The 16,224-nt window shown below is 46.5% G+C and overlaps 1 protein-coding gene across 1 annotated transcript in view; it reads right to left on the bottom strand.

Moving 5' to 3' along the window:
* SAMD4A (sterile alpha motif domain containing 4A) overlaps nt 1–8,644 on the bottom strand; it is a 211,276-nt gene extending 202,632 nt beyond the window's left edge. The window contains exons 1-2 of the mRNA XM_081101343.1: nt 8,415–8,644; nt 6,630–7,261 (exon numbers count right to left, since the gene is read on the bottom strand). Coding sequence (XP_080957469.1) covers nt 6,630–6,825 — 196 coding nt within the window. The 5' untranslated portion in view covers nt 6,826–7,261; nt 8,415–8,644. The remainder of the gene's footprint in view (nt 1–6,629; nt 7,262–8,414) is intronic.
* Between the last annotated feature and the right edge of the window lie 7,580 nt (nt 8,645–16,224).

Raw genomic sequence — 16,224 nt, forward strand, 5'->3', positions numbered from 1 at the left:
CTCCCCTCACGCTAACATACTCAAACTCATCCTTCAGAGGTCCAGGAAACCTGCCCCTAACACGGTCCATGCACCAAGCCCCCTATATGTGTGGTTTCCTTCGTGAAACTCACTTTAAAAGTGCTAAAAAAGGGCAAGAACTTGCAAGTCATAAAGCACCATTTCAAATGACACACTCAAGTTTACTTCTACCATGCATTACTTCTTGAACTACCCAACCCATCCTGTTCTCTCCCTTCCCCTCACTGCAGTATTGTTCTCTCATCAAAACCATAGCATTTAGCAACTACTTATGGTCGAATCTCTCTCTCTCTCTCTCTCTCTCTCTCTCTCTCTCTCTCTCTCACACACACACACACACACACACACACACACACATATGGGGTAGGGGTGGGGGTGGTTTGTTTTGCCTGCACAGCTCGAGTGCAAGCTCCTTGAGAAGAATCATTGCACCAGCTTCACCTACGGACACAGTACCCAGCTCTCTGCGGGTGTACTTGGCGAATATGAACTTGGTCCCACAGTTTTGTACTACATACTCTGTGCCAGGTACAATTTAATGGTGTGTATTATCTACTGTGTAAAAGAAACCACTGAATCATTTGACTGATTTTTTCCCTAGTAAACCAAGAAAAGGAGCAGTGTATTAAAATATTGATACACAGAGTGGGAACAAAACCCTAGAAGTAGCTTATGAGTCCCAAGGAATGACATGTTCTGCACCAGGCTAGTTCCTCAGAACTCCAAGCTGGCTCTTGGGCTACAACCTTCAGAGTAAAGCCCAAGTCATGCTGAGAAAGAAAGCTTGACTCCTGTTCTGGAAATTCTGCTTTGTTTGGGAGATTCCTGCCTCACACAGCTTCCTTGGAAGCAAAAAATAGCTCAGAGGAGACATCTAATTCTGCATCTTAATCTACATGAATTGGATGAATTCAGTAAGGCCTTGGAATGATTACAAGGGATGGAAAGAAAGGAATGAGCAAAAAACTTCCAAGTAGTAATTATATTTTTAAAAGAAAAAAGATTTATATAAGCACCACACCTTTCCTAGAAAATGAGTTACACAAGGCACTTTGCTCATGGATGAAAACCTCCCAATTTCTCCAGGTTAAGAAGGAGAAATATTTTCTCTTCTCTCGTGTTGCCAATTCTCTTTAGAATTGCACTTCTACAGGATATGCTTTGGAGTCTTCAGTTATTTCTCAGCCCTTCCGACTCTCATTTCACCCTCATTTGTTTGTTTAAACATAAATAAACCAATCTGACTGCTGTTAAGTTTGTCTGCCGTGTACTTGCTTTGATGGGACCTGCTTATAACACACTCAGTTGCTGAAGCCCTTGAACACCCAAGCTAAACAATCAAATCCAAGTTATTTGCAACAAAGAGTATGGATGTGTTTGACCAACCCAAAGAAAATTACCTTGCCCTAAGTAAAAAGTGTTTCAGGTACAAAGTCCTAATATATTTCATTCAACAAAATAATTTCCTCTTTTCACTTTCACCAACTGAAGGGGAAAAAAATGTTGACAGGTAATTTAGGAAAACTGGGTCAATGCTGCATTTTTTTAGAACCCGACATGATAGAGAACAGCAAAGCTACAATGCAGAAGGTGGAGCAAAGTAGGTTCATACCTTTTCAGGGTTCAAGCCCTCCCCCATCTCTCTTTGATAATCTTTAAAGAAAAAGATCTCCTACCATTTAAGCCAGAGGTCCTCAAACTTTTTAAACAGGGGGCCAGTTCACTGTCCCTCAGACATTCCACACATGCGCACTGCGGGCCCGGACAGTCGGCTGCTAAGCAGGACAGGCAGCGGCAGCAAAAACACCCGGCGGGCCGGATAAAAGTTTTCGGCGGGCCGTAGTTTGAGGACCCCTGATTTAAGCAAACATTTTAATATAAATTCTAGATCCATCAGAGGCAATGTTAAACCTGGGGAATAGAATAGGTCATCATTTGATGATTAATAAGTAACTTCTGGACAATAACACCGTTCGATTAGCTCCATTTTACAGATGACAAAATGGAGGCTCAGAAAGTGACTCCTGTAGATATAAATAAATGGCCACCTGGACAATTATTTTCTTTTCCTCTCCATCTCAATCCTTTCTTCTTCCCCCATACATCAATGCTGACCGTAACAAAGCTACCCTGAGCTCATGATGCCACCAGGTGGCCAAAATGGAACCTGTCTGACCCAAATTGCCTTACTTCTTCCATTTTTGCCTCTCAGAAGATCATGCATATATATACAGGAATTCTCTTTCTCCAGAGTGTACACACACACACACACACTTCATCTTTAAACTCCTTTTCAAAAAGTCTTCTTGGGTTTTCTATCACCTCTGCAGGGTTAAATCCAAACACCTTAGCTGACGAAGTCCTGCATACCCATAGCTTCTGTTATAACTTCTGCCTCTTCGAGCTCATTCTACACTCTTTCTAGGTACCCTAAACTCACCATTTCCTGCACACAACTGGGCCTTTTCATAAAGCAGTATTTTTATAACTATGATCCTTTCTGCTTATAAAACACCTTCATGACTGTTCTCTATAATCCTTTTTACATATTGAACCAACTCCTACTCACCCTTCAAAACTCAACTCAAACATACGTCTTCTTCACTGAAGTCTTCCTTGACTCTGCCAGGCAATTAGCTTCTAGTCTAGGTTCACTGTGGGTGTGTAGAACCACTGCCCCCACCCATATCTATGCTTGAGCACCCATGATATTGTGTACCAGACACTGGACTATATAGTAAGTTACCTTTGTATTCCCACTTCATAACACAGGGCTAGGAAAATAGTTAGAAAATGCATGTGGAATGAATAAATCAAAGTAAGTACTACAAACAACATCTTACCCAGCATCATTAGGAAAATCTCTATTCTTCTGCTTTCCTTTTATTCCTTTGTGATTTAAAAATGCAACTCAGGGTATGGCATACTTACACTATGAAAATTAAAAACCATAAAAATTATAGAGCCAACATCTTCACCCTCTAATGAGAGTAAATACGCCCACAAGTCCTTTGTAATTTTCAAGCACCACCATTTCAGGTAATACTTTCTCCTGTATTTACTTGTAAGTAAAGCGACCATCTTTTTGCCCCTTACTTACTGCAAACATATGCAATATCTCCACAAAACATACACTGTTTTGTGAGTTAATAAGTCGCTGTGGATTCACTTGCAAATCTCCATTTATTACACTATTTCCACTGGAAAATATTTTTCAAATCCAAATGATAAAAGTCAGAAATAAACAATGCCACACAACCTATTTTTTTCTTTGGGAAATGGCAGGTAACGCCTGTGGGTTCCATTTTTGCCATTTTGAAGTATTGAATGAAATATCAGCTCCAGAAACAGTCATCTACGAACTGAGACTGGCTAGAAGTCTCAATGTTAACCTGGGCTGGTGGCCGAAGGGTACTTATCTAAGGGCATGAGGCTTCTGGAAACAAACCTCTACTTAAAGAGCTGATCGTGACACTCATAAATCCACAGGAACGGACTCAACCTTTTTTTTTAAGTCTCAGATGGCCATGAATCTGAGGCAAAGACTGAACCAGTGAAGCACTAGATTCTCAATAAATGCTAAATTTAAGAGAATGAAAAGTTAATATCAAAATACATCCCGCAGATTTCAAATCAACTAGGTTCAATGTGAAAGGCTCTATTTAAAGTCAGTCCTGGAGAAAACAGAGCCAAGTTCATACTATTACTACCTATTACTATTTTTTTAATTATCCTGCAATCAAGCCCGATATGAATTTGATCCCCATTCACCACATTTTAAAATCTCTCATTACCAGAAGAAATACGTGTGCTTGTTGAATTGATGATTACAACATAAAGTAATACACGATGATTTTGGTATAGGACACCTCAGCCAGCCAATGAATGAGTCATTATACACAAGCCTAGTTTTCTGAATGGCTAAGAGCTTTACAGAATGAAACAGCTCGGGAGGTCAATTATCTTGAGTGTCAATATTTCCAAAGTTTATGACCTTCTATTTTCTTCCCTTCTCAAAGAGCGCATTTAAAAATGTATCCCTTTGGTAGTTCACTCTCATTAATGGTAAACAGCAATTACTGATTTATGTTATTATAGAGTAATGCCCGCAGGGTCCTACTCTAACACTCCCCAAACTTTCGGGGCTTTTGCCCTGAAAATGTTTGTCTCTTCCCTGGTTGTCAAGCTGTCAGGGATCACTTTTCACTCCTGGTTACAGCAGCTGCTCACCTCGTTCTCAATGTGCTAACCATAATATGCAATGGATTATCATTCAAAAAACTTTAATGTTAGGATTGTTGCCTAAAATAAGAGTAATTATGTTCCTAGATGGGGTCTGAACTATTCTCCCGGACATGATGCCATCTATGCTGGTTGCTGAGTGGGCATTTTTGCCCCTTTCCTCGTTCTTGGCGAGGTTCCAATGTCGGTAAGAGAGCAGCTCTCCACACTCAGGTATGTATAACACATCTTGATGCTCTTTGTGGTCCCCACGCTGCAGAAGTAGAGCAAACCATCACACGACCTCACTCATGATTTATGCGCTGGCCACACGACATACCAAGTACAAAGGTTTCCAAGGAAGCAAACTGGCCAGGTTGAAAGGTTAATCCGGAAACTGGAAAATGGTCCCTATCTTACATAACAGGTCTAGAGGCTGTAGGTCTATAGCACTTAGCAGCATGAACAGGTAGGTGTCTTACACAAATAAGTATGGGGGAAATTTTTTGAGGGGAAAAAAACCACTAAATGACATACTGATTCACAGAAGGTCAACATTTTCTTGGCTTATTAAATTACAAGATTGTTAAGTAAGCAACTTCTTTTTAATACCATATGTTTTAAATACCTCCCTTTCTAAACCGCTGCTCTATTGGGAAAAGTCTTCTTTACTCAGAAGGAAAAAATGTTGCTCTAACATTTGAGTAACCGAAAGATTAATTATCATTTTTGAACAGTCCCTACAAGCACTGGAGTCAAGCGTTCAACAGAAATGACTGTACATCAATCCTGTGCATTCCACCAGACGCTAAAGTTTATATAACCTTGTTTGTCAAACCGAGAAAGCAAACTCAAGCAGGTGAACCAGGCTACCCTGTCACATTGAGGACGGGAATAAAGACAGTGGACATCACTTAATCTAGTTATGCTCCCACACCCTTATGAAGGAGGCTGGCCTTTTAGCTATTTATAAATGTGGGGCTGGGCAAAGGGACCCTGCCACCACCACCCTGTGCCTAACATGGCGGGCTGTTGGGCTCCAGCGAATCCCAGAAGGCTTGTGGGATCCCTCTCAGTTTGCCCCCCATCCTTGGCAACAGGAGATCCTCGGGGTGCAGTCCTGTCTGCTCAGGAAAGGGACTGTGAGGATTTCCAGTGGTCACTTCCAGCCTGTGATTCTATATATGGAAACATCCCATCCTGGTGTTTGCAGCATCATGAGCACCACACCAGGGAGGAGAAGTAAGGTGGAGGCCAGCTCCCCTCTTACTGCCCCAACACACTCATTTTCGTGTCTCCCAGGCCCTGCTGTCCTGGACTGGACCTTGTCATCAAATGGCAGCCCAGACCTCTGCTGAGGCGGGCAGGCTAGCGGCCCTAACATGGAACAGCTGGAAGAGGACCCTGCATTCTTTTCTCTGCATAAACACTGGGGGCTCTGTTCACCCTCCTGCTGCAGCATGAACTAAAGAATTTCCCCTATCCAAAATTATAAGCAACAGACCTTTTCCCCATCCCCCATCCTCACCACCACCACCTCCCCCCCCCCCCACACACACACCCCAGGATATCATTTCATTCTGTCACCACCCATGCTAGCAAACAGCAAATCGCTGGACCCTTCGTGTACATTCACTTTCTATACTAGTTGAGGTGCCTGTAAAATACTAGCAGGGTAATACGAAGCAATTCTGTTTTATTCAGTAAAGTTTCCTAAGAAAAAGCAGCAAGAACTCTGATTCATGCCTGCTGTCAGGCATCTACAAGATGCATATCCATATGGATAGCGTCAGCATAGAGGAGCAGACCCAAATAGCATATGAACTGCAAGTATTATTTTAATAGTCTGTAGCATCACCTACATATTATTCAGAAGACGGAGCTCTAAAACTGTACTCCCCGTGGGGGGGGAGGGGCGGGGGGAATTAATAACAGCATTAGATTTTCATGGATTGCTCAGACAGCCTAATCAAAGCTTGACTTCCAAAGGGCAGGGGTCCCGGGCTGCCTCGTGTGTTGCTGAAACCCAGAGAGCCACGTTGCCCAAACCAAGAAGAAAAAAAGCCCAGAAAATCCAGACTCTACGTGACCTGACTTACTTATTTCCCAGGAAACTGCATGAGGGAAAAATCAATCATTCATGCTACCGTGGCTACCACACGGAATGGACTGAAGGAGTTGACCGTGGCCACCAACCCTAAGCGGCCAGCGGAGGTGAGTGGGCGGCAGGGGCGGGGACGCGGAAGAGGTGGAGAGGCCAAGGGCCCGGGGGACAGCGCGGACCGTGTCCCCGCGGAACCGCGGCCGGGGGCGGGGCCTGGGCCCGAGGCTGGGAAGGGGGCGGAGGGGTGGGGGGACCGGCGGGACGCGGGCGGCCCCGCACTTACCCGGGCTGTTGGCCTCGCCCTCCAGGACGTGCAGCTCCGCGCAGTCGGCCAGCGAGTGCTCCAGGCAGAGCTGGAGGAAGCGGGCCTGGGTCTGGCTCACGCGCTTGAGCAGCGACAGCAGCGCAACAGTCTGCTCGCACTCGTTCCAGCCCTTAAACCAACCCGCCAGCACCCCGACCTGGTCGCGAAACATCATGGTTAGGGGGCGGCCCTCTGTCTACGAAGCCCCTCGGAGCCCCAGCCCGGCCCGCCCGCCCCAAAGTTTGGCGGAGCCGCAGCCCCGCGGCCGCCGGAGGCGCGTTCCGGTTCCAAGGTGGCTCTGGCGCTCGGACGCTGCAGGTACTGCCTCGGCGGCTGCCTTTCTCGTCTGGTTTCAGTTACGTTCCGGTGGTTCTGGCTGATTTCCCCAGAGATGATGACAGACAGTAGCACGGAAATGTTTCTTTTTTTAAAAAAAAATATAACGATTTTAAAAAAAAATCCCCACAAGGCACACAAACTGAATGAAGAATGCTCTCTTCCCTCCCCCTTCTCACGGCTTCAGGATGGTGATTTCCGGCGTCCCGGGGTCTCTTTCCCGCTGGGCGGCAGCTCGGACCCTTTACACCCGCATTCCCGAGCGGCGATCACCACTGGAAGGAGAGAAAGGGCTGCAGTGAGACCTCGGCCGGCGAGGGAGCACGCCTGGGAAACGAGTGCATCAGGGGGTGGGGACGGGGGGCGCCCCGCGAGGGGTTCGGTCCCCCCAAATCCGGCCGCCCCCTCCGCACCCGGATGCGGGAGACGAGCTATTCCCGCTCTGGGAAGGGCAAGAAGCCTCCTTCCCAGGTGCGGGAGGAGACCCCACGGCTTCCTGTTGCTGCCGCTGCGAACGGCTGGTGCTCCCCACACACCCCACCCGGGGTGGCCTCGGGGCTGGTGCGAACGCCAGCACCAGCAACAGATTTTCCTCGCGCAGAAAACTTGCAATGCGGCTGCGAGGGGCGCGGGGGTGGGGGCTAATGCAAAGCAGAGGCGGAGGCAGCCGCAGCCCGAGTTCCTTCCTCCTCCTCCTCCTCCTCCTCCTCCTCCTCCTCCCAGAGAAGCAGCCGAGCGGCTGCAGCTCCATCTACAGCAACAGCCAGCATCTCCACCGCCAGGCGCCCCTCTGGATTTAGGCCGTGAGCAGCCAAGGCAGCAGCTCGAGACAAAAATAAACTCTCCCCACCCAAAGCTCCTCGCCCAGCGGGCGGAGGCACAGCCGGAGCCCGGCTCCCCCGCGCCTCGCCGCTCCAGCCCACAGGGAGGTCTCCGGGGCCTGCGGTGCCCAGAGCGATCAGATGTGTGCGTGCCTGTGTGCGTGTGTAAATGTGTGCACGCGCGTGTGTGCTTTAGGCATCCTGCTCCGCCGCCTCCTACGGGCGGGTCTGTCCGGCCCAGCGCCTGGTCCGCGCGTCCCGGGCGGCACGGCCCCGAGCGCACGCCGAGCGTGGAGACCGCGCGGGTCCACAGCACTTCTTACCCGGCGGGCAGGGCGGCTCCGAGGCCTCGGCACACGCCGCCCCCCGCCTCCCCAGGACCTCAAACAAAGTTCGGCTTCTGGGGCTCCCCCGGCCTCTCACTGTCGGGGTGGCCGCCGCCGGCAAAGAGGGGAGCCCAGCGGCTCAGCCCTCGAAGAGGCGGCTCTCTCCCAGCATCCCGCTTCCCGGGCCCCAGAACTTATCTAGCGGAGAGGGACGTCCCCCGGGAAGGGGACCCAGTGGCCCGCGGGTCCCCTGCGGGGGGCGGAAGGAAAGGGGCGCTCACCTCGGCGCGGCTCATCCCGGCGGCTCGGGGCCCCGCGCGCGGGTCCGGGCCCGCGGCGGCTGTCAGCGAGGTTGGGGGCGCCCGGAGCCCGGGCTGCGGGCCATGCCGTCGGGGCGGGCGGCGCTGGGAGAGTGCGGCGCTGCGAGTCCGGGCCGCTGCCGCCACCGCTGCCTCCAGTGTCGGCTCGCGGAGGACTGAGCCGCCCAAGCCGGAGCTCCCCACATGCTACTGATTAACATACACCATTACATCATGGGCTTGGCAGGGAGCGCCCGCGGGGGGAGAGGAACCCGGGCGGCGGCGGCGGCAGGCAGGGGGAGTCGGGGGAGGATCCCGGACCCGGCCCGCCGCGGGAGGGGGGGCAGCCGGGGGGGAGCGGATTCCTAAGTGGGGACCAGGAAAGGGGAGGGGAGCGCAGTGGGAGGAGCCAGATGGCGCGGAGGGGTCGAGTTGGGAGAACCGCCGCGCGGACGGAAGAAGTTTGGGAAGGGGAGGGGGACGAATGAATTCCTCACCGCGGCCGCCTGCGGGGTCTGGGTTCGGGGGGGTTGGGGGGTTGGGGCGCTGGAGTCGCCTGAGCGCGGGTAGGGGCGGTGCTGTCACCGGCTGCTCGACCTGGGGAATGTGGTTCGCCTACCCTAGTGACCCCTCGGCCTGCCTGGGGCCCCGGGTGGCAGAGCGGCTGGGTCCGCAGGCGGTGGAGACCTGAGGCCACTGCGGCTGGGGGCGTGGACGGGTTCGGGGGTCGCAGACGCGAAGGGCGGAGGAGGCCGAGGGGCGGTACGCAGAGCTGGACGTGCCCGGGCGCCAGGCTCGGTGGGTCCCTTGTTGGAGGAGCCCAAAGAACGCCTGGTCCGATCATCCCTCGCCGGGTCGGGCTTTGGAGGACCTCTGCTCCTGTCGGCAGACCCCTCTCGGGCCTCCCTCTTCCCTGGGGAAGCGGCCAGCCTGGGAGCTATGCCTGGGGCGCAGGCTGCGGCTGCGGGCCTGGAGCGGAGGCCAGCGTCGCCCTGAGCGGCTGGGAGGAGGGCGACGCCACCTGTCAGCGCGTCGGAGTCGCCGGGCTGGGCAGCCTCACCTGGACCTGGACCTGGACCTGGCGATTGTGCGAGGCCGAGGCCCGGCAGGGGCTCCCGAGGTCCTGGTGGCGCTGAAGAGGGGAGGAGCAGCACGAGATGGCTCCTCTCGAAAGCAGAGAATTGTTTAAAAATATCCTAAAACCTATTTTCTGATATTAGTTGAATATTCTCAGATGGAGTGGATGAGAAAATTCGGACTATCTCCTTATTTCCAGTGAAAACACTGAGCTCTTGAACATAGCAACGTGGTTTATGGAAAAGTACTTCTGAGAAACCAGTGCAACGCATGCTTCCAACGCAGCCTTCCCCATTCTTTCTAACACAGTATTTTTTTTGAAGATAAAGTGCCTGAGATATGATTCCACTAATGAACACCTCCGTCTTTCAACTCCAACATATGTCCGTGGACTTTAAATCCTTTCTTCCTCAAACCTAGTTTTGACATTTAATTCATGTCAAACGTGTGACAGCACCTAACCATCTGTTGGGGTACTGAGAGGTCTTGTACAGTTGCAAAAATGTGGGTGTTACCATTAAAATAGGGTGTGCGGATAATTTTTAAAGTTCATTATTGACCACCTAGGAAAGACATCTTCACAGTTTAATGAATAGTTTGCCCTACAAACAAGAATTCTAGAGTCTATGTATTATTTTACCATTATAGAGGCAGAAAAACATGACATGTTTTCTCCAAGACATTACTATCAATTAGCCAGTCTTTAGAAGTAACTTCTATCAGGAAATGGGGAGGAGGTTACAGCACGGTCTCCCTCCGCATACACCTTGCTACTGAATGTGGCCAAAGCATAAATTTCCCCACCTGGGGCGTTTGCAAACCTCCAAGAGCGATTTCTTTTAAAGAAAGTGAAAGAAATGTAAGTTTTATTAACTTGTTTATTGTCACCTGCAGTTTACTGAACAAATAGTAAAACAAAAACAAATGCAACAAACCTTGAGGCAAATCTTCAAGCATTCTACTTATGCTGAAGAAAGAAAATACTGCCACCTACTGGGAAAATGTAGTCTTTACAGAAGCCTTTGACCTAGGAAAAGATCTTGGGTTAGCTCAATGTTTAGCTATTTTTAAAAAATATTTTTTTATTGATTTCAGAGAGGAAGGGAGAGGGAGAGAGAGAGAGAGAGGGAAACATCAATGATGAGAGAGAATCATTGATTGGCTGCCTCCTGCGTGCCCTCCACTGGGGATGGAGCCCGAAATCCAGGCATGTGCCCTGACCAAGAATGGAACTGTGACCTCCTGGCTCATATGTTGATGCCCAACCACTGAGCACCACCGGCCAAGCTTTCAATTATTTTTGAGAAATACAATTATGAGGCTGACATGAGTTTCCAGTCCTCTTTGTTCGTGTGTTCATAATACTGGTGATGTCTCTTGCCTCTTGGTTTTGTCCCTGATGGGAGAGGGAGTGCAGATAAAATCCAGTGACACTGCTTCTCCGGTTCTCATAGAAAGTGAAGTCAGGACTCTGAAGGAATACAAAATGTATGTGTTTGTATCAAATGTGAGTTTTTCCTATGTGAACGTGTACCCCATTTTTATGGATAATGAAGAAGTAGCTAACAAGTGCTAAATATCCACACCACTTGGAAAAGGAATGAGAAGAAGGGATAAAGAAGATTATTAATATGTCTATGTTCACTATATTCCTAATTGCTCATTTTAACCCCTAGAGTGCCGGGGAGCGCGATCGTGCTTCTCCGGTCTTTCACCAAAAGTGCCGGGAGCGCTATCAAAGCTTCGAAATGGCGTCCAGTTCTAAGTCTGCTTTTGTTAGTGATGATGATATTGCTAAATATGTCAATGTAGTAAAGGTTCCCTTAAGTTTTTGAATATGTAACTTCATTTACTTGCGATTCATAATTTTTTTCCTAAACTGTAAAATCAGCAAAAATGCCTTGGCAATTTTAGCATAGTTCCTAGGATATTGGTTGGCACTCAAAGGGTTAAAAATGCCTATTGTTCACCTATGTTGTGCCAGGCACTGGGTTAGACAGTGAGTACACTGAGTACAGTACTGAGTCCACAATGGCCTACCAACCAATAGATCAGATTATCAAACAAATTAACATTCTCAACATTTTTGTGCTTTTCTCCTTTCTAGAATCTGGGAAGGAGAGAAATTGGTGTTTGCTCAGTGAATAACACTTTTGGTCAAATAACTCAAATGTTCAAATGTTTCAAAGATGACTCATTTCAGATAAAAATGTTTATAACCACTGCTTAAGAAGATGTCTAAGTGTTGCTTGTATCAAAAAGGCACCACAAGGAGCCCTTGTCTATATATTTTACCATGTTGAAGATAAGTGGTTTTATTTAACATAAAAGCTTATACACTATATGTATATACTTTTGATATAATATCTAAATATAATATATTTAACTTGTAAGAAAATTTTAATGCTACATTTAATATTTATTTTCCTTAAATTTAATATATAAAATAAAATTATAAATAAAATTTCATAGAAGCATATATTAAAATATATTTTTTATTATATGTTTATGCACAGGCAAAGATATGAAAATACATACCAAAATGGTAACTTCTGGTGCTTTTCCTGTATGGTAGAATTATTGAGGATTATTATCTTTTTTCTTTATATTTTCTAACTTTTCTACCAAAAATTAAAAAGTTAAAACAAAATAAAACACTACATGTGCTCAGGACCACTGATTAAAATTAAATTTAGAAAGTATCATAAAGAAACTGCACTATAAAACTTAGGTCTGTGACTACCAAGAATTGCTTATGAGTCTGTTTTGCTCCCTACCTGGGTCTTGTCCTCACCTCCTACTGTGTCTCTCTGCCTCAGCTCTAGCCTAACCACTCCCCAGCTCAGACCTTTATGTGGTTTCTGACTCAACATTAAATACACTCCCAGCGCTTTGACCTGAAATACATACAGTCCATCATTTGGCCATGACCTGCTGCTCTCGACTTCTCTGTCACACATTTTATTTACTAACTCATGCAATAAGAAGTATTTATTCAGTATAAATCACTGTGCTAGGCAAATAGGGGATACAAAGGTAGAAGAGGAGGCATGGTCTCTGCAACCTCTATTGGAGAGTGCAAAGTATGCTTGTCACACACACACTTCACTAAAAGGTACAATAAGCAATGGGTCGAGGGGGAGGCCACACACAAAGTCAAGAAAAATCAGAGGAAATAAAAATTCTGCCAGAAAATTCAGAAAGATATAATACGTTTTGAATTGGCACTCATTGGATGAAAAGTTTCAACAGGGGCACAAAATTTTAAACACAGATAGCATCCAGGAGGCCAGGATGTATAGATGTATACGTGTTTGTCTCAATAAAGCATCCTGAGAACTCCATGTTTATATTTTTCAGTTCATATTTCTTCTAGCAGTAGGAAGATAAAACGGGAAGAAATACAGGCCTTTGTGCTGAGCCAGCTCAGCCAAGGGTTCAAAAGCCTGAGTGAGACCGGCAAATGGATGAAGAAATGACAAAGAGAATAAGCTGGGTGTAGGTCAGCCGTGGGCAAACTATGGCCCGCGGGCCGGATCCGGCCCGTTTGAAATGAATAAAACTATTGAAAAAAAAGACAGTACCCTTTTATGTAATGATGTTTACTTTGAATTTATATTAGTTCACACAAACACTCCATCCATGCTTTTGTTCCGGCCCTCCAGTCCAGTTTAAGAACCCATTGTGGCCCTCGAGTCAAAAAGTTTGCCCACCCCTGGTCTAGGTGGATCTTCCTGTGCCTGGCTGAGGCCACAGAGAGAGATCCAGAGGCAAGCTTAGCCTTTATTTTATAGCCAGAGGTAAATAAGGTAGTGGTCACCGTAGTTACAATGTTCTTGTGAATTTCACTTGTTTTGGCAGCACTTACTGCATCTCCCTCAGCCCATTAGCTACCCAGATAAGATCTAGGGAGCATCATAAGGTCAAGCCTAATTATGCTAAGAGGGCTGTGCCCTCTAAGCTGGGACTTGTTTGTGGCTTTGCCAACAGGTCAATCTGAGGCTTAACCCTATACCCGCACCCTACAGGCCTTCCCAGATTTCTCTGGTGGCGATACACTAGTGGAAAGAGATCCAACAGTATCCACTAAATTAGGCATATCTTTTAAGGTAATTTCATTTTGAGGAATCTATCCTACTGAAGTAGAAGCATCATTACTATAAAGTAAAGTTTACTAAGGTATAAGAATAAATATAAGAATGTAAATTTCAGCATTGTTGGTAATAGCAAAACACTAGAATATTTATCTGTAGAGGAATGCATGAATAAATTATGAAACTTCCTTTCTATAAATCTGAAACACCTATTTTTAAAAATGAGTTGTACTTGGAAAAATGCATCAGAACATGATAGACTGATGGGTGGATACATAGATTAATATATGATAACATAAGTACAGCAAAATGTTAATGTAGAATCTAGATGATGAGTAGGTATTCACCATTCAGTTCTTCCAACTTCTGTATGCTAACATTTATAAAAAGTTGTTGGCAATAAAAAGGATGAGTCAAATTTATATGTACATACTGGCCTAGAAATATGGTTTTTTAAAGATGTAGAATAATGTCCATGCTATGATTCCATTACTGTGGATAAGAAAGCCAGCTCCTGAATCTTGGGACCCAGCCCCATCATTTGCTAGCCCTTTGACCTTTCACAAGTACTTCCCACTCTGTGCCTCAGTTTCACTGGCAACAAACATACCTCACTGTTGTTATGAAGAATAAATAAGTTAATACATTTACATTTCTTAAAACAATGCCAGGCATATAATGTGTCCAATAAATGTTATGATTAACTATGATTGTCTGAAGGGGGAAAGGTTATGTGGATGGGAAAGAGCGAACAAACCTGTCTCTCTTTCTCTCTCTCTCTCTCTCTCTCTCTCTAAATATATACATTTAGCCCAGCCAGTGTGGCTAAGTGGTTGATCATCGACCTATGAACCAGGAGGTCAGGGTCCGATTCCTGGTTCAGGGTACATGCCTAGGTTGCGGGCTCAATCCCCAGTGGGGAGTGTGCAGGAGGCAGCCGATCAGTGGTACTCTCATCATTGATGTTTCGATCTCTCCCGCTCCCTTCTTCTCTGAAATCAATATATATATATGGAAATCTTTGCTTGTTTGAATGTTCAGTATAACCCCATCAGGAAACAATCAGACAACTCCAGATAGAGGGACATTCTCCAAGACAACTGGCCTGGAAAAAATGATGGAAAGACTTCTAGATTAAAAGAGACAAAAAGGCACGTAACAACCATATGCAATGTGTTATCCTTGATTGCATCCAGGTTTGAAAAAATAGCTATAAAGGACATTTGGGGACATTTTGAAAATAGACTGGGAATGAGCTGATATTGGGCAATATTAGCACATAATTAACAGAAGGAGGGTGCCCAGGCAGTGCCCATCAAGCTCTCTCTAGATGAGAGACAGCACCTTTCTCTTCTAGGTGGCACTCACGTCCATCTGTGAGTGTCCTAGTCCCGAGAATCTGATCGGAAGCTGTCTTCCCACATGGAGTACTTACAGATGGAAGTGTGCTAGCGTGGTGTGCAGGGTTTTGGTGTCCTGGGAAGTTAGAGTTCTCACTGTCAATTAATATTCTGTCATGCTGGATGTATGCAAACATCTCACAAGTTTGCTGAATATGTGTCCACCCCTGAAAGATGGACCAATTCTTTTATTTATTTTTTATTTTATTTATTTGTTTGTTTGTTTGTTTATTTTGGTGCAGAAAGGAGAGTCCTGGCGAATTTGCTAAGGATAGTATGTCCCTTTGTATGTTCTGGCAGAAATACCCAGACATCCTCTTCAGACAAAGAGAATGATCTGTCACTGAAATAAGGTTGTTGTAGCGGAATAGTGGACTCTCAGCCAGACACTGGAAATAGGCCTTGCCTGACCTCGCCTGCAGTGCCTCCCTGCCTCATTAAGCAAGCTGCTGCCCCCTGGCCTGCGTTCGGTTTCTCAAATGTGCCAAATTCATTCCCTTCTCGAAGCCTTTACACTTACTATTCCGGGAAAATTACGTCTTTCCAGCTCCTCATCCAGCGCTCCAAAAGGCTGACTCCTCCCTCAGGTCTTAGCTCAAATGTCACCTTCTTAGAAATGCTTGTTTTGACCGCACTATCTAAAGTAGTGGCCCTTTCCACGTGGTAGCACTTACCATAAGCAGAAATTGTATTGCTTATTCATCCGTTTATCTCTTCGTTCTCTCTCTCCCTTCCCCAGATGCTAAGCTCCACAAGTGCAGGGATTGGGCCTGTGTCATTCATGCTTACGACCCTCAGTGTCTTGCTGGGGCCTTCCACATAGGCATGCACAGTAAATATCTGTGAGTTGAATGAAAGGGTCTCAAGATCGGAAGGTACCTCAGAAGAGCCCAGATCCAACACCCCATCCTGTACTTAAACACCCTCATACAATGTTTAGACCCAATCCAGGGCCTGCGTGTTTTTCACCTAAAGTGCAGCAAATGGGAGACATTTGTAATACTATCGGCAATAAAATATATATATATATATATATATATATATATATATATATATATATATATACATTTTGTTATATATATATATTTTGTTTTTTAAAATATTTGTATTGATTTCAGAGAGGAAGGGAGAGAGAGAGAGAGATAGAAACATCAATGATGAGAGAGAATCCTTGATGGGCTGCCTCCTGCAGTTCCCCACAATGGGGAGCCTGCAACCCGG

This window comes from Myotis nattereri, assembly GCF_964212035.1.
Source record: "Myotis nattereri genome assembly, chromosome: 1".
NCBI classification, from domain to species: Eukaryota; Metazoa; Chordata; class Mammalia; order Chiroptera; family Vespertilionidae; genus Myotis; species Myotis nattereri.